Raw genomic sequence first — 19,866 nt, 5'->3', positions numbered from 1 at the left:
AGGACATGACAATAGGAACGAGAAATAGGTATAGTCGGTCAAACCAATTTGTCAGTAAATAAAAACAAAAAACTATATTCATCCTTTTCTTTTGGGTGCTAGTACTAGTGTAAGTCAAAGATAGTATGATGATTCTCTCTATGTTTGAAATGAGACAGTCCTTTGACAAACTATGGGGCTATTCATAAATTACGTCATTTCAAATTAGGGGGGGGGGGGGGGGTCTGGACATCGGATGACGGTAGCATGAAGTAGGAGGAAATGGGGTCATTTGATGCATGATTTTTGTATGATTATAGGGGGGGGGGTCCAAAATCGTCAAAAATCGATGACGTAATTTATGGACAGCCCCTATGGTAAAAAATAGTTGTGAATATCATGTACATTTTTATTACAATTTCGAAATTCAAATGTTCTTCCTAATCAACTCGGCCACTAAACTAACTGATAACTTGGTATCCGATCCGCTAACTCGGCGAATGAATCGCCAATTCGCCAACTCTCCGAGCCGAGTCAACGCTATCACACTGCTACTAAGGCCATTCAAAAATAAACCTTAATTCGAGAGCCCGAAGGTTCTTATATGACAAACAATACATTATGACTTAAAACTTTATGGGAAACAAAGGGACCCCTTTAATTTCACGTAATGTCCGCATCTAATTTATATATGTCCACAGTAAACAAACAAATGAATGATAAGAAAAGACAGACAGTGCTGTGAGCGGGAGGTGGGGCGAGGCGAGGGGCGAGGTATAGGTAGGCTATGTAATGATAGGCTCTCGGGCGCCGCGCCGGCGACACTGACGGACCAGCGCGGCGTATGTATGAATTTCGCGCCTTTTTAAATATATTTTACTATTACAATGCAAGCTACACACCGAAATTTCTTATTTTCCATAATATGGCTGCGTATATTATTTTATAGTAATAGACTTATTTTTACAGACTCTAATTCAATATTAGATATTATAGGACAAAAAACGCATATTAATTCTAAAGCATATATCTTATTCTTCTAAATTTTTAGCTTGCCTATTAACTTAAGAATTTAGATATGTTGTTGTGGATTTATTAAACTTTAATTCAATATCGACAAAATAATAAGCTAATTTGTAGTTTGACTAAGAAGCACGTTAAAAAAATTTCTAATAATTTTACATTATAAAGCGTCATACATATTATAAACGATGGAACTTAAACATTGCACTTTAATTCAATATTAAAAAATCATTACTAAAAATATATAAATACCTAATTTATATCTAACGCTCGTTCTAACTTTTCGTCATATTTTACAAATATGCTTAAAAATATGTCCCATGTCAGATAAGTATCACTTTTTCATCTTTAGAATTATCAAAACTTTTAGTGCAAAAATCCGGTCCCACTATTGGTCTATTATTAAAGTTATCATTTAAGTTTAAAAATGTAGTTTTGGTTTTCAAAAAACATTTATAATAATTATTGTTTTTAGTTTTACCATTATAAATTCATAATTAAAACGCCAATAATACAAAAATTAATAAACTCCTACAGGAAATACAAATTTACAGAATTATGATCATAAAAATACAACTTAAATATATCTAAATTAATAATAATGAAAAGGTGCCAGGTACGAACCAGAGGTCTTCTCCCTCACTTAGTTATTATATGTACTCGTATGTTTTATCTGTATTTTCTTTTATATCTTGTGGTGCACAGTAAATAATTCAACAGTGATTTGTTTATAATATTAATAGTCAAATAGTAAAAAATAAATAACGGCATGAGTAGGTATGTCCAATTGTCCATGTGGTATGTGTTATTAATGCTTAATATATATATTGTCTAATTACTTGTATGCACATTCACCATTTTATAACAATCATAAGTAATACATAGGCAAAGGATTAGATAATACATAGGTAGGGTAGAAAAGGGGTTTCAATCGATGTGTGGAAGGGCGGCACCGTCGTCGAACCCAAGCCACCTGGCAGTGGACTTAAACCGGTAGCGTGTGCCTCGGATACACATGCTGGTGGCACGTATAACGGCGATACTGATCCTGCATCTCAGCCAGCCCAGTATGGTGCTTAGAGAATGGTTCCACCTTTGAGATATAGTTTCTGCCATATGTTTTATAAAGGAGGACATTTGGGGTGCATAGACGCTGTCAACAGATGTTACAAGTGGGGTGAACGTTGCATGTCGCATTTCACAGGCCGTGGAATATTTTCTCTGCTTTTCGTCTTCAGCTGATTTTAGTACAGATGTGACGGGTCGTGAGAGGTAAGAAGGAGCGTCAGTGTCGACGACACGGATATCAAACAACGCCTCCCTCTGCGCATCCCAAACGCCGCGACAAGATAGATCTGCACGTAGGCCGCATTCATTTTCCGAGATTATTGTTTCTTTTGTCACGTTACCCCACGCGTGTTGACAAAGTTCACAAAATAAGTCTCTAATCTCATTATGCCGCCTTGTGATTAGGCCTCCAGTTTTACAGCAGAGCGCGTGGTCGACGTTGAAGCTGCCGTTGCCACAGCCGTCGCATAGTCAAATAGTTATTTATGTTAAATTCCTAATGTATTTGTTCTTAATCCAGTAACTTTGTCGAATTTTGTAACCTGGCTCTTTTGCGTCAAATCCGGTAGTTCTGATTTTTTGCAGACTTGTTTATAAAAATATTTTTTCAAAATAGGCACTCATACATTTTTTTATGGAAAATAAATATTTTGTAGAACGTGCCGGTGATGAATTCCATATAAATTACCAACCTAACCCTTATATTATAGCTAAGAACTGACGTAAAATTATAACATTTTGAAAGGCTTTATCTCGGAATATATTAGATGTACAGAGACAGATCTAGTGTCTTATTGTAGCAAATTTAGTCTACTTTCAAAACGCCCTAGGAAGTTACCTACTATCAAAAACTAGTACTTCAGGGTTATAATCGCCCAAATCTAAAAAAAATTGCGGTTTATTCGATTTTTGACAAAGTTGCGTTCGGCGCTCGAGGTCACAAACTTGGATTATTCATTGGGCCAACATCATAAACAAGTCTGCAAAAAATCAGAACTACCGGATTTGACGCAAACGCAAAATGTATAATTTTACTGTATTATCTAGGTACCAATGCATTCTTCTCAAAAATAGTTTTTTTTCGGCCTGAATGCACAATAATCTAATACTGACGTCATATACTTAGTTGATCAGTCAGTTAGTGTTTATGTTCTGACATTACGCCAATACCAGTAACCCAACAGTCCGTGAAGTCGTTCTCCTCAAACGTTAACTTGATTTGGTAATAACAGTACCTTATCCTTGCTCGCAGAAAAGATAACTATGCCGTAGCTCGGCTTTAAAGCTTGATTATTCAGCAAGCACAGATTACTGAAGCTGTCTAGGTCTCTATTGTTTCCCAAATTGTTTTAAGTCATAATGTATTGTTTGTCCGAATTTTCGTTAGTCATAATTGGTTTTTCTCAGAAACGCGTAACTTTTCAGGATTGCCATAAAACAAACCTAACCTAACCTATCTATAAATTCAAAGTTCAAAGTTTTTATTGTATATAAGAATCAGGTTACATTGCAGGTCAAAAATACAATATACCTTACGAAAATCCTGAAAAGTTAACGGTTTCAGTTTTATGACTAACGATAATATGACAAACAATACATTATGACTTAAAACTTTATGGGAAACAAAGGGACCCCAGCTGGGATAACCTTATTATACAACCCGATCCTTGAACGGCATAATCGCCCATTTGTAACAAGTAAAATGAGGGCCCGCAACGGGGCGACCCTCATCGCGCATGTGTTTTCTTGCCCGTTTTCGGGCCAAGTCCTGAAACCAGGATCTTGCCGTTCAAGGATCGCGTTGTATAGCCACGAGCGGCGCTATCGCTAGATCATAGATGCTGCTTAAATCATCTGCAAAGATGCACAAGGCCTGAATGATGATGATAACCTATTATAAAGCAGAGGGAATATATTTCTTACCATGATTTGAACGTTTTTAAAAAAGTGACAGGTTCAAATTTGAATAATTTCTGAGACCCTTATGCTCGTTAAAGGGGTAGTATTTGTAAACGGCCGAGTGCGAGTGCTCGGCACTGTTCCAGTTGATGTCATCTACCTACTTACGTCTTTGTAAATAGAGGTGACAGCAGCATTTGTCGTGCCATAAGTAGCATAGGTATTAGGTATGCCACGACGCTATAAGATAGCAATTTTGTTTGCACATTTGCACGACATGTAGCTTAGAAATAATCAATATGGAGGTAGTTACATTTTGTAGGGACGGGAGTTGGAGACAAGTGATTTTGGTATCGGATATTCGTTCATAAGTTTTAATTTGTCTGGGTCAGGTAGTATACCTTTTTCTGATACTACATGGCCAAGATATAGAATTTCCTTTTTAAGGAAATCGCATTTTTCAGGGTTTAGCTTAAGGTTTACTTTACGGAGTCTTGAAAACACGTCCATGAGATTTTTATTATGGTCTACTAAGTTTCTACCAAACACAATTAAGTCGTCTAAATAGACAAAACATTTTTCATAATTTAACCCTGACATAGCTACAGTTATCATCCGGGAAAAGGCTCCAGGCGAGACCTTCAATCCTTGGGGCATCCTGGTTAGCCTATACTGGCCAGAACAAAAGGCTGTATACTTTCTACTTTCCTCGTCTAATAATACTTGATAGTAGCCTGAGAATAGGTCAAGGTGAGAGAAGTAAATGGATCCAGACAACGAATCTAGGATTTCGGTAATATTTGGCAAAGGAAATTTATCATCTTGAATTTGGTTGTTAAGTTGCCTATAGTCTATAACTAACCTCCATTTTTTCTTTTCTCCTCCTAAACTTTTTTTTGGTACCAGTAACACTGGGCTTGACCACTCGCTTTGAGTAGGTTCAATAATTCCATCGTCTAATAACTTTTTTATTTGTTTATTTAATTCTTGTTTTTGAGAATGTGGTATTCTATAGGGTTTTTTGAAAACTGGAGATGTATTTGGCTTTAAATGTATTTTTTGCTTGTATATATTAGTGGTAGTTAACTTATCATTCGGCAGATGGAAAACATCGGAAAATTTTGCACACATACATTCTATGGAGGTTTTTTCATCCGGATTCAAATGATTCAAATTTAGTAGAGAAAATAATTCCTTTACCCTATTCGCATCCCCTCGCATGGGGCTAAACGTACATAAGTCATAATTCTGTAACCTTTCTACTTGTGGTGTTATATTTTTCAAATCAACTTGTTGTTCCGTCGTATTTAAAATCTTAATTGGTATTGTTCCATTGACTGGTTTAACAATTGTATTAGCGATAAACACTCCACTACAAAGTTCTTCCGTGCACACAACACATTCATCAGTCATTTCTGTTTTTATGTAATGAATAGATTCCGACCTGGCCGGAATAATGTAAGACAGATCTGTATCAGAAATATTAAGTAAGGGTAAGTATATTTTATACCCTCCATTTGTATTTAATGCCAATGAACTCGTGTCGTAATCTATGACTCCTCTATACCTAAATAAAAAGTCATTGCCTATGATCCCATTAGCCAAACACGGCAGTGAGTCGAAAACGTAGATCTTATGACGATATGATTCACCGTTCGCAACTAGGTCTAAATAGACGTACCCTAATACGTCGACGCTACCTCCTATGCCATTTACAGTGGACTTCTCTTTATGGTATGGGATATTTAACAGGTTGAGATATTTTAATTTTATTGCGCAAATTGCCGCTCCACTGTCAATAAGAAAGTGGCTATCGCAATCTTGAACTTTAAATATAGCTACCAAAGTGCTATCGCATGTTAATATTGACAGTATTTTAGTCACGAAAAAACGTATTCACGTCATTTTCGTCGTTTGAGTTTACCGGGGGAACTGTATCAGTTTGAGTCATCATTTTCATGCTCGGACGGTTCCACTGACTACTATTCCTGTTGGAATAATTACCTGACTGTCGCCCTCGCATGCCCCTGGAGTTGCCTCGGTTGCTGCTACGATAGGTGGCAGCCCCGCCGCCGCGGTGACCGTAACTGTACTGTGCGCCGCGGCCGCCTCGGGGGTAGAATTGTTGACTTGGTCCTCGACTACTATTATAAAACTCCCACTGTCCGGGGTACGGCCCCTTAGATGGTTGTCCACGTGTTAAAAATTGTGGCGACATACCTAGAATTTCACCTGAAGTCGAGCCGGCGGTGACGTCATCCTCCTCTTGAGCTGCCTGTATCGCATCCTTTAGCGACTCAAAATTCCTTGCTGCAATAACAGTACTTAATCGGCGGTTTCGTAAACCGTCGGCGAACTTTTTGATCGCCAATTTTTCGTTCAAGGGCTTAAGAACCTTGAAACTGTCAGAATTACCATCGGCCTGTGAAATAGTCAAATCTACAAATAACTCTGCAATTTCGGACCCAAAATCTTTTACACTTCGATTATTCTGCTTAATAGTGTGCAGCTTGCTCTGAATAGCAGTCGCAGATTTTTTGGTAGTAAAACTTTGCTCATGTCCTGAATCAATTCGATTGATGTATCATAATCGGATTTTAATTTTAACTTGGCCGACTGCGATAGCCTGCTTTTCAAAACGAACTGTATAAGTTTATTTTGGTCGTCACTCTTTAAAATAGTGCTGTAATACTCAATGCCGTCGATGAGCTGTTTTGTATTAGTTTCTTCATCGGTCATTACATGCAACAAGTTTAAGGCCGTTTTTAATTCGAATGACTCCCCCATTGTGTCACTTGTGTCTTTACTTCCCTGACAATAATTCAAAATTTCCTTATGAAGTGTATTAAAAGTCGTGCACAATTTATTAAATAAAGTTACCTCCTCATTTGGCAATAACCCTTTTTTTAAGAGTTCTGACACTTCGTTATTTAATTTTTTATATTTATCCACAATAAGATTAGCCTCCTCTAACTTTATAGTAAGTATTTCACCTTGTCTACGGTCAGGGCCAATTTTACACAGGTAAGTGCGTATAGTTTTAAGTTCATTGCATAATACAGAAAGGCTTTCCGCCATTTAGTAAAATATAATTAATAATATTAATTACGAGTAGTGAATTTAGCCATAGGTAACAATTCAATTTAAATGTAATTCGTTAATATTACGAGTAGGTAAGTTTTACCGTAAGAACTAAATTTCCTTATACGCACATCATAATGTTTAAACCGTTCACTTGCACTTTTATTACGCACTACCCAACACTCAAGTGACGCGCGCTCCTCAGACGACGCTGGTAGGCCCCACACTCCTCATGCTCAAAGCAATTGCCTGAGCTCGTCTCTCGATCTTCTTGTTGAATGCCTTATTGATGTACCTGATGACCAGGAACCCAAAGGCCAGACACACAGCAATCAGGAGCAGGAACAGATACCAATTTGTGGTGCCAACATGCTCGATGACGTTGTTGTGACTTTGCTCAATCACGTTCTCGTATCCGACTTGAGTCAAGATGTCTTGACTCGGCGCAGATGGTGTGGCCGTCGACCTGGTGTTTCCCATTTTCACAATTTCCACTCAAAAGTTCGTACTAACCATCTGTCCCATTTATGCGAACAAAGGTGCAACGTTCGTTGACTCACGCTCGGTCCATAAAAGGTTTTCACGCACTACGAAGTGTCAATGACACGGCCCAAAAGAAATTATTGCAAAAACACAAACATACAAAAATATGTCCATTGCTTCATGTCAGAAGCTTATTTAGAATTTGTCCCGCACATTTTATTTAATTGTCCGAACTATTCCGCGGTATTTAACACTAAAACACGCGCTCACCGCGGCTACTGGCAGGATCGCCATGTAGGGACGGGAGTTGGAGACAAGTGATAACAACGAAAGTCATAGATGAACTCTCTTTATTTGGAGTACGTTAGCCTTATATACTAGAGATTACACACATATAAACATTAGTACTTACGTGCTATACTTACACCTCTACAATTTTCATTTCTTTGATTGTGTACGCTTGCATTTACGCGTTGTTGTATCGTGAGTAAGAAGACAAGTTTCTCGGTATATACCTTTTCTGTGCACGAACGGCGAGAATTGAATGCTAGGTTAAGTCTAATGTACCAGGGCCTCTACCATCAGTTTTAACATTGACATAACGCTCACGTCTACGTAATTTACTTTCTGTACATCTCGCTTCCACTATTGCTCGCATATGCGAGTACGAGCGAGATGCATAGAAAGTAAGTTACTTAAACGTGAGCGTTATGTCAATGTCAAAACTGGTGGTAGCCGTACAGGGAAGAATTTACTTGTAAGAGTATGTAAGTACCTACACCTACTTACGGGGAAAATTTGAGTATACCTAATGGTTTAGTAAGTCAATATTTAAAAGGTTAGGTTTTTATAGGTACCTCAATTTTCACTCCTAGGGTTCCGTAGTCTACCAGGAACTTTTTTATAGTTTCGCCATGTCCATCTGTCTGTCCGTTCGTGGCTTTGCTCTATGATCGTTAATTCGTTAGTGCTAGAAAGTTGCAATTTGGCATGGATACATAAATCATGCATTTTTCAATCTGTAATCGAATGTTTTCGATGGATGTAGGTATAATTCGATTTAACAATTTCTGAAAATATATTTATTTATTTATTACTCAAATAAGTGACACAGCGTTACAGTAAAAACTAAGGCACTGTGAAACTACAAAATAAGAATACAAGAAAACAAAAAAAAAAACCTACAACTAAAAACCAAAGACAAATTAAACATTAGATTTGGGCGACGACGTAACAGCGTAGCTCCGTTGCGTCGTCTGACTTGGTGTAGGATTCGGCAGGTTGCCCCGGAACCGTCGAATCACCACACCATTCGGTCAGAAGTCCGCGCTTGCGATGGTGTCCTGCAGCGACCGCGGCACGCGCACAACAAATGAACTGAAGTGCACATAGTGACGCGACTGTAGCTGGTGCACCATCAGCTTGAAGCCAGTCTTCCGGCCGACGTACTCCACCACCTCGTCGGCCCCGGCGGAGTAATGCAGGCGAGACACGTAGAGCGCCTATATGTTGAAATACTTAATTAACTCTACCTAGAAAATATGATGGACCACATTTAAAACTGCATGTTTGCATCATTCATGAATAAATTAACGTACCTATCTAGTTTAAAAAGTTATTAAAAAGAAACGAGAAAAGGCTTTTCCTCTTAATACAATTTTTCTAATTTTTTTATAACTCAAATTTTTAGTTTCGTAGATATGTAGTTTTAATTTTAGGTTACATTTTATTGTAAGTTTGTTGTTTAAATAAATTTAACCTTTATTATTTAATTGATACTCTAAGCGCCACTTGCACCTTGCACCATCCCACTAACCCGGGGTTAACCGGTTAGTGTCAAATTGTACTGGTAACCATTAACTTCAGGTTTAACCGGTTAACCCCGTATTAGTGAATGGTGCAAGTCACCTTAATTAATTTAAATTTTTATTTTTTTGTAAATCTAATAGAAAAGAACTACTACAAAGAATAACTAAACGACATAGCCAGCTTTGATTTTGTGGTCGGTGACAGGCCATAATGTGTTAAGTACACCAGATTATCTGTAACACCTCAATTAATTCCCATCCATCATTTGTGTTATCAAATGTAATCATGAATAGTTTACCTATTTCCAATTACCTTTCATTAAACATCAAATTTAATTACGGCGACCAAAGCAATCGCGCTACAAATTTAGAAAAGAGTTGGAAAATGAAAAAAGCCGTTTATTTTTTATTGAAAAAAATAACCTAGTTCAGAATATTTATTACAACTTTTTTATAGTACCTATATAAGTAAATTATAACTTAACCTTCATAATTAAATGTTATAAAACTAAACATTAAAATAGTCCTGTGTAGATTATAAAGAAGATTACAGAATATTGACTGTAAAATTGTTTTCTCAAATTTTCCTTATTTGTTAATATCAAATATTGTCTCTCCGAAAACATTTAATAATAAATGTTGAAGCGATAAAATGTCCGAAAATGTCCTATTTATTGGAAAATATTTAGTTCACAAGTGTCACATCTGTGACTATTTATGCACATGATACGAAAACTTGTGTAAAATGAAAGATCACACTGCTCGATTCATCGATTCGATCGATTCGTGTCAAAAGTGACGTTTCTTCAAGCAAAAACGTCACTTTTGACACTGAACTATATCGTATCTTGTCGTAATATTTGACGTATCTTAAAGTTCGACTCGGGCCGACAGTGTTGGTTACAGATGTGCAAGTTGCGGAAAGTTTCCATAAAATTCTATAAATTCTCGGAAATTTCATGAAACTTTCACTAGGAAATATGGGAAATTTAAATTTAAAATTGAAAAGTTTCAATTCTTATACAAAAATGTAAGAAATTTTCCGAATTTTTCCTACGTTAATTTTCCGAAACATTTCACAATTTTGGAAAGTTTCCTTAGGCACATCAGTAGTGTAGGTAGATGGCCCATTTAAATCGACCATGAAGAAACATCGTCAAAATTTTCCTAATTACTTATCATATTTCGTGTCTTCAGTCCAAAACATTTTATAACAAATGTTCAAGCGATAAAATGTCCGAAAAGAGCCGTTTCCTATTTATTGGAAAATATTTAGTTCACAAGTGTCACATCTGTGACTGCACAGGATACGTTACGTCCGCGTCCGCCCGTCAGCGGTGTTCTGAGTGGCATCTTATTTCCTCCGCGCTGGAGGCTCGTCACAGTACTATTCAACACTTTTCACTGACAATACGTAAACCTTATTGCGAGGATATAAGGTCGACTGATAGTCAGTTAAAGAGTGTTGGTGTTAGTAGTATTCTATAGAGCTACGCCGGAAATCACGACGCGCTACTTTACACTCGTGCTTTTGTTGTTTCAATAGTTTTTCTTGCATTGATCTGTCACGGAGATGTTTTCATCTGAATGGTCTATAGGGGCCGCTACTTGTTAGTTTCGCGTGTGACACTTTTGGGTTCTTCAGTAAATATGTTTTACCTTCTTACTTTTTTGCAGGTAGTTTTTAGCAAAATGCTTTTAAAGGTTACCTACGTATTCTGTTCTGGGGTAATTCTGTTCTAGCTTTGTTAGTAGTTAGAAAAAATATTTTTAATAAGAAAACTTGAAAGTAAGGTTGGTAATAAAATAGGGACGTAATTTAATAACTCGAAGGTTAGCTGGAAGAGATCCCTTATATGGATAAGTTCGCCTTTATACTTCCATTGTAATTTATTTTTGTAAACCTGTGTTGTGTACAAGAATGTGATTACGACTACTATAACTTATATTTAGTTATTACAAATACCATGTCTCGCCGCGTACGTGTAGGTAACGAAGGCATAAGCTAGCAGGAGATGGTAATTGACATGTCACCACCAGTTGCGCATACAAAAGTGCAGAGATTGTAGAAAATTGCCGCCACGATAATGTCAGTCCGGCAAACAGCTTTTAACGTGGACGCGACTGCAACTCGCAATTGACGTAGAAATGAAATTTTATGTTAAAAGTTGTGAAGAGGCTCAGGTTTACATAGTATTGACATATAGGTACATACATATAAATAAGAGCTAGACACATAATATTGATCATACTTGGTCATAGCGCACTGTGACAGTTTAAGTTTTCCCCCGAGGTTCTTATCTCCGTACCAAACATTGTACCTATTAATCGGCGTTATATTACATCTATCCCTTATCAGGGTTTTTTAGAAAAGGGCGTGTGTACCTAACAAATGCATGGATTTCCAATGGCCGAGTTGAGTTTTCTGTTTCACAAAATATCAGAAATGTTAAATAATTCGTCTCGAATTGCCAAAAATATTAAATTAATGTATTATATGGATTATTCAAGCGCTTAACGGTATGCGTGGTGCAACAGAAATTTACTAACGTCAGTTAGTGTTACTACAAATGCAGTACTCATACTATACTTAGGTACTTACTCAAACTAAACACTGACACGCTTGCACTAGCGGATATAGGTTTATTAGATTATGGTCACATCCTTTGATACGTACTGACGCCCCGCTTGTAACGACCGCAGAAGCTCGCAGGATATCGTAATTGACATGTCACGACCAGTTGCGGATACAAAAGGACAGAGATTGTAGAAAATTCGCCGCTACGATAATGTCAGTCCGGCAAATAGCTTCCAGCGTGACCGCGAGTGCGGTGGACAACTCGCGATGGATGGAGGGATGGATTTTATCACAAAGGTCGCGCAAAGGTCCGGTTCATATAAGATTAAAGAAGAATTAGACACATATTATTAGCCATAGCTTTTTACAATTGGCTCGTATATGGAAAATATAGCAGTGAATGAAATGAGATCCAATATCGCATTACCAATCAATCTATTCGTTTTACACGTGTAACCCATTAATTTCGTTTCCTGCGATGAAAGCAGCGACGAATTTACTTACTCTCTTCTATTATAGGTGCCTACAAGACTTCCACGCGCCAAAGATAACCTTTAAATGATTATTACAAGATGCCTTAATGTCGTTTTCCAGGTCTGAAATTATGAACGTATCAAGTTTAATTGACATAAATCTGAAGGTAATTATATAAAAAACTAGATACAGTTTAAGAATATTTTTTTGTGAAGATATGTAGCCACGTCAAATTAAGCCGAATTTGGGCTATCTGCGGAAATAATTCGTGTAGTTTTGAAAATTGGTACAGGTATACCTTGTGGTGTCCGGATAAACATACTAAAAGTCCTCAAGGGTAGGGGGTGTGCCTTGGGGGGGGGGGGGGGGGGGGGTTTGAAGGTACCTTTTTTCATAGTTTTGCTCATATCTCGAATATCTGTACGAATAGCATTATAATTACTTCGGACAAAAGTTTTAACATAAAATTTACTACAAATTTCGTTACGTTTAGTTTTACTCTACAATCAAAACTTTAGGAGCCAGGCTTTTAAGGTTAAATAACTTTTTGTATGTTTATTTGGACACCACAAGGTATACCTGTACCAATTTTCAAAACTACACGAATTATTTCCGCAGATTTTTCTAATTTGCTTAGGCTAATGACGTAAAAACAAAAACATTACTAGTTACTTGATTACAGAGCTTGAATTGAAATATTTTTCATCAACTTCTAAATCCATTCACAGCGCTCATGTAAACCAATAGAGGGACAATAGGTAAGCCTCGATGTTAATTGAATCGGCATCAGATTGCAGGACGCCGTCGGTGCAGTGGTAATTGTGTTACCAACAAACATGTCCGGGCTGAGAGCTCCTAATGGCGCCCATTCAATGTGACGGCTTTTTTACATACCAGCCGCCAAAGAGCAGGGCATATAGACACTTCACTTTTTGTCCAGTTGATGACTATAGTAGTTTGTGTTACAAGGGATCTAAATGATATATTTCCGTCAAGGGCGTACATTGAATCCTGAATGAAGCGATGGATTCTACAATAGAAAGTAGAATCCTGAGCGTAATGAGGGATTCATGTGTTAACACCCAAGAAGAAATAATTTTGATACCGTGTGACACATACTGCTTTTCACATCAACTATGAGGAAAATAAAAAATCTTAGTGTTGACACTACAGTGTTGCCACTTTTTAATTTCTACTCTTTTTTGCCAGGCTGTATACATACGATGTTCATAGTTAATTATATTAATATTTTATACTGGCAATGAAATGTCGTTGAACAGAAAAGTGCCACTTTGATCCCTCCTAGCAGGGAAGAAAAATCCATTTTCTGATTAGGTGATGTCAAAAACTATAAGATTTTTGCTAATCCGCGATATAGTAATGTGATGGTTAATTAATTAAACCTTTGTAATTAAAAATAAATATTTAAAGACAAAGCTTATTGTTTTAGTTAAATTGGGTTTCTGCAAAGTAACGAATAATTTAATAAATTATTTCATTTTGATGATAGCAGCGCAATTAGGGATATTCTTCTACTAGTCTTACCTATGTTTTTTTTTTATAAAAAAAAAGCATAAGATTTTTTTCCTCTATAGAAGGACGAGATAATAATTTTTAATAAATGCAGAAAAATTACTCTCCTTGGTGAGCAGAAAAGTCCAAGCTCCTCAATTATTAATATTTATCCTAGGTTAATTTTGTACAGTTAAATCACTGAATACTTTCTTTTAATCTTAATCGGAAAGGCTAAACTGCCCTTCTCGGCTGAAAGGCTTTATTGAAAAGGAATACGAAAGCACGATCTTTATCTACAATCTCTAGAGGTGCTATGAAAGACATTTGGTTTTTCTCTTATTCACTCGAATAGCGAGAACCAATTATAAGTTGTAAGTAATCCTCTTATCTGAAACTCTGCGAGTCGACGCTGCCCGCCACTCTGAATATAATTCACTTTATCCATATTCAATATCAGATCGTGCGACGTCGAGCAAATAGAGCGATTCAAGTGAGAATTATTATTGGATAAAGCTCTCCTCTTTCCTCCTTGTCTATTTTCAATGTTCACTGGACCGTAATAATTTACGTGTTGTATACGACGTGACTCCGTTATTTTAATCAAATTGTGATTCTGGTTGCTTATTGCCCATTTTAAAAATAAGTAGATAGGAGTGCATATGCAGATAGGAGTTTATTGTGACATTCACTAGCAAAAGGACGCTTGTTGTTGATTGGCAATAAGGCGCTAGATTCAATTAGAAATCAACAAAGAACAATGCAGCCTTTTGTTAACTACACTTGGATGAAATTATTAAGAAGGTTTTTTCACAAAGCAAGTATCTCAAATATTGTTTTATTGTTACAGTAAGCACCAAAAATACTACAAAACAAACTCGACGAGAGCAAATAATTGCCTTAGTGGGTAACAACAATGTATTTGCTTGGCCCCATGTTGGGCGCCGGTTTTACGTGACACGAATTTTACGGCTGTCTAACCGTGCTACTAACAGCTGATCTAATTTTAACGAAGTGTTAATCAAAAGTAAACGAGCATTAATCTTACCTTTAAAAGAAATATATAGCAAATCTAATGCGTTATTATGTTCGATATGATAAGCATGTGCAGTGTAATGGGCAGTCGTGTAAGGAAATGGATACTTTCGACTATATACCTCAATAAGATACATAATTATATTAAATACAATGATTACCTCGTTTTGAAAACACTTTTTTATTTTTAAACTGTTCTGTAAGTGTAAACACTACGCTATGTGCAAATTACAAAAAATGAATTAGGAACCGAGAAAGTTCTATATACTGGTCTGCCGCAGCATGTTGAATAATGAATAAGCATTTGTCATTTTCTGCAAAGGAAAAAAATAAATATAATATATTTATGAAATTGGTTATTTTTACGATGCTATTAGAGTGCAACTCAAGAACTTACTGTGGAAAATGTTTGTATAGATATTTCTTCAAAGCCAGGGGCTTGAAGCGGGAGCGGGCGCAATGATCGCTGCATGATAAGAACCAAGTATGGCCGTATCTCACGACCCGCGTTCCAAAACGAAATATTCCAGCAAGCATCACTTACTGATCTCACCTATAAAAACATAATAATATTTCTCATCTCACTGATGACCTAAGGTAGATATATTAAATTTACACAACACAACACTTTTTCGCCTCATGTGCTTACTTTTAATCCCAGGAAGGTGCACAAATAACACGGGATGTACACTAACGTGACTGTTGCGATACAAAGCAATACTAGTATAGCATTGAATTCCCCCTCGTCCAATTTCTGAAAAGAAAATTAAATATTAATCAACTGTGCCGTGTTCGGAATATCTTATTCTGATCTTGAAAGTTATTCTTTTTCAGCTAAGAATACCCAATCTTGAAATGCAAGAAATTACTTATTCTTCCTTAATTTTACTGAAGCTTTTTTGACCTATTAAAAGGTTGTATTAAGCCTCTTTACCCAATCACATTATTTCAGGCTTAGATACCCCGAAGTAAAATGCTTTCCCTGTATTTTACTTAATTCTATAAATGCAAACTGTCGTGGATGATAAAGATTTTTTAACAAGTTTAAGATTGAATTACCTCGGCGGTACAGTAGGCTGTCAAGCAAACCACAGGGCCACAAAGTTTTTGTTCAAACATTAATAATTTCTTGTAAACTCCAGCGTAAGCCTCCATCAAACTGTGAAATGTAAAACATTTAGCTTAGAAATATTTTTAAGCCTGATATTCATTAAATCAGGAAGCGAGAGTGCTCTTACGTGTACATGGAGTGATGTTGAGAGACTATTTCTCTCATTCTGTATTTAATTAACTCTGCGTAGTGCGCTTTCTCTTCTTCGTTTGTAGCCGGGTTGATGTCCTGCAAGAGATCTTCGATGGCCCAAATTACTAAATCGGCTTTTGTTGCAATTTGTCTCACCCACACCACTTGAGTTTGTATCATAACTGTAAGTAAAGGTTGGGGAGCGAGAGTTTTATTTTAAAAACGTATTGTTTGATAGGAATTTAATTTTTTTGCATCTAATTTTCTGTTTATTTGGTGATATTATATTTTATTGATTTAGCGAAGCTTTTATTAATGTATTCTGTAAGTTCATAGGTGGCCGGTATTTTTTAGACTTGTTAACCTGGTGAGATAGTCTACGAGTACAAATTACTTCTGATAATCTTATTATGATTAACATGAAAACTGTAAACAATAGCGCAATATTGTCCTAAACTGATACGATAAATAAGTGACGTATGGCACATTTTGACACGTAGGTAGGTGTAATTGTTGCCATTTCAAAAAGTTTTAAATCAAATGTTGTTTTAAAAAAAATCTGAGCACCTCCATTCGTTAGACAGAGTCTACCCGGTTACTTAATTAGAGGTATATAACTACATATAAGTGAACGGTTCAAGCCATACTCACAAACATAGTTGTACGCATAAGTTACAAAGCAAAAATTCGAAAAGTTTAAGGCTATTTCATAAATAGGCGTTTTTCCAAAGTCCAGGTCCCAAAACCAAAAGGGAACTAGTAGAGGTCGCTGACTGCCGTCGCCAGGAGTTCTCGTCATTAGGTAGAAAAAGAGCGACAACAGAGCAAATGAACTCATGCCTACTGCAATGCCAAACGTGAATATCACAGAGCACAGAGACACTTTCCATGTTTCCAATTGATTTTCGAAGAATCTCTCTCTGTAATGTGAAAATAAATACGTTTCTTGGAAATGGAAATATTTTCACTTCCGAATGATCCTTTGACACGAGTAGCAAAGGGTTATCACTTTTTCGACAATAGATTTGTACTAACCTATTTTCTGTCGAAAAAGTGATCGGGGATCTTTATCTAGAATTTTATTTTGGTTTTCATGCAATTTAATTTGCTGATTTTTTTTAAAAGTTTAAACACTATCTGTCAGAAAAGCCAAGTTATTTTCAAATTTTGTGAAAAGCAGCTTGTAATAAATAACATTTTTAAGATAATAAAATGATTACCTGTACTTAGCGCCTTCAGCACACACATATCGGAAATCCTCTCGCAGAAACCGCAAGAAACAATGATAGTGTGCCTTATCAAGTTGGGTGCAGGTGAGAATCAGGAGCTTGTATATCAGAACGATACAGTACACACCGGCCTCGGTTGTGATTGATATATCGAGTAACACAATGCCGTGAAAAGTTGAGACAGCAGCAAAAAACACAGCGACTGTTGCGTCGAATACATTTACCGCAAGAGAAATGTAACTGTAGAATAATACATATATTATATTTAATAAAATAAGGACCCGGGTATGTCCTTAAACTACGACCAAGACCACCGGAGGATGGGCAGCAGCGTCCCCTGAGTGCGGTGGAGATACTGCGATCGCCAACCCGCATGCCAAGCGTGGCGATTACGGCATTTACCCCCCATGGAAAAGTCACATAAACCACGGCCCCGAGGTTCCGGCGACCCCCGGTGCCCTGGTTATGGTAGCGGCCAGGGTATTAGCGGGGTCAGGGGTGCTAAGAATCTCCGGCAAAGGTCCGGCTACCACCACCGACGACTCCTGGCCCTGGCAGTTTCCGAAGAGGCTTTAGTACCGTAGACCACATCCATACGCTCCGTCAGGTAATACAGAAGACTGAGGAGTATAACCTGCCTCTCTGCTTAGCGTTTGTGGACTACGAGAAAGCCTTCGATTCGATTGAAACCTGGGCTGTACTACAATCTCTCCAAAGGTGCCAAGTGGATTACCGCTATATCGAAGTGCTGAAGTGTTTGTACGAGAACGCCACTATGTCAGTCCGACTCCAGGACCGGAACTCGAAACCTATTCCGTTGCAGCGGGGAGTCAGGCAAGGGGATGTTATTTCTCCTAAACTGTTTACCGCTGCATTGGAGGATGTTTTCAAGACTTTGGACGAAGATCATGTCAAATGCCCGTGTAGAACCAACTCCTGTTACAATCGGAGACTTTACACTTGAAGTTGTAGACGATTATATATACCTAGGACAGACTGTCCAGTTAGGTAGGTCAAACTTCGAGAAAGAGGTTAATCGACGAATCCGACTCGGTTGGGCAGCGTTTGGGAAGCTACGGCACATCTTTTTGTCCAATATTCCGCAGTGTCTCAAGACGAAAGTCTTCGACCAGTGTGTGTTGCCAGTGATGACATATGGAACTGAAACGTGGCCGCTTACTGTGTGCCTCATAAGAAGGCTCAAAGTCACCCAAAGGGCAATGGAGAGGGCTATGCTTGGAGTCTCTCTGCGTGATTGCATCAGAAATGAAGCCATCCGCAGCAGAACCAAAGTAACCGATATAGCCCTCCGAATCGCTAAACTTAAGTGGCAGTGGGCGGGGCACATTGCCCGTAGAACCGATGGCCGTTGGGGCGGAAAGGTTCTCGAGTGGCGACCACGTACCGGAAGGCGCAACGTGGGTAGACCCCCCACAAGGTGGACTGACGACCTGGTAAAGGTCGCGGGAGTCCGCTGGATGCGGGTGGCGCAAGACCGGTCATTGTGGCACTCTTTGGGGGAGGCCTATGTCCAGCAGTGGACGTCCTCTGGCTGATATGATGATGATGATGATGATGAATAAAATAAAAATAAAATTTTCTCGAGGGCCTGTAGCCACTTAGCCGCGGAGCACGAAGCTAAAATTTAACTTGCCGTTTACTTTAAAAATTCTAGGGAAAAGTAGGTACATACTGTAATTACAAAGGTTGTCTTGAAGAGATCGCTTCTTAGCGATAAGACCGCCTGTTATTACCTATCTCGTAACTGTATTTCATTTTCTGTGTATTTTTAACTGGTGCACAACAAAGAATATTTACTTTCTTACATAATAGGTAAATTTGTGGAAATTGAGGACAATAGACACTCGATCCACCACTGATAGCTGAATAAAAATTACCTATTAACAACTCTTGAACTGGACAGTTGATGGACTTTTTAAGTACCTATCCTCTTTTCCCAGGTGACATTTAAATCAACTATAGTTCATTTAGTCAATAATATAGACAACTTAAAATTCAGTACATACCTCCACTTCGGTATAGGTTCGTCAATTACTGTAAACGCTTTCATAATAAAATAAAACGTAGAATGAAACTTGTATGGGTCAACCTGCCCAGTGGAATAGTCAAAGTCATCTTTATTATATAGTCGTTTCAGTTTTTCTAACATGGTTGCGACTAGTGCACATCAGCAACAAGGAGAAAGTGCTACAAGAATACGAGTAGGTAAGTAGCTAATTCTGCATGCGATTTAGAATTGCTATCGTTTTTACCATGAATATAGAAATATTATAAGAATATTATTATTTTTTAATTTCTAGACACAATTAATTTCATGAAATGATTATTAACTAATTCAGCAGGCGTATCATGGATGACTTTATCAACGTGATAAAATTACCGTCCCTTTTTATCACCGCGCAATTGAAAGTGACGGACGTTATCTCCCGCTGT

At 37.5% G+C, this 19,866-nt stretch overlaps 1 protein-coding gene and 1 pseudogene across 1 annotated transcript; both read right to left on the bottom strand.

Moving 5' to 3' along the window:
- Positions 1-4,696: 4,696 nt before the first annotated feature.
- On the bottom strand, positions 4,697-7,047 carry LOC134792484 (uncharacterized; annotated as a pseudogene).
- A 7,684-nt stretch (positions 7,048-14,731) lies between these two features.
- Positions 14,732-19,633, bottom strand: LOC134792111 (uncharacterized). Its single transcript, XM_063763297.1, has 8 exons — positions 19,440-19,633; positions 17,404-17,652; positions 16,835-17,103; positions 16,179-16,365; positions 16,000-16,099; positions 15,590-15,694; positions 15,338-15,493; positions 14,732-15,254 (listed from the first exon to the last, which is right to left on the bottom strand). The coding sequence occupies exons 1-8, from the start codon at positions 19,580-19,582 to the stop codon at positions 15,201-15,203; spliced, it is 1,263 nt and encodes a 420-aa protein (XP_063619367.1). The 5' UTR covers positions 19,583-19,633; the 3' UTR covers positions 14,732-15,200.
- Between the last annotated feature and the right edge of the window lie 233 nt (positions 19,634-19,866).

The sequence above is a fragment of the Cydia splendana genome, chromosome 7, assembly GCF_910591565.1.
Source record: "Cydia splendana chromosome 7, ilCydSple1.2, whole genome shotgun sequence".
Taxonomy (NCBI): Eukaryota; Metazoa; Arthropoda; class Insecta; order Lepidoptera; family Tortricidae; genus Cydia; species Cydia splendana.
This window is presented reverse-complemented; position numbering and strand designations above follow the sequence as displayed.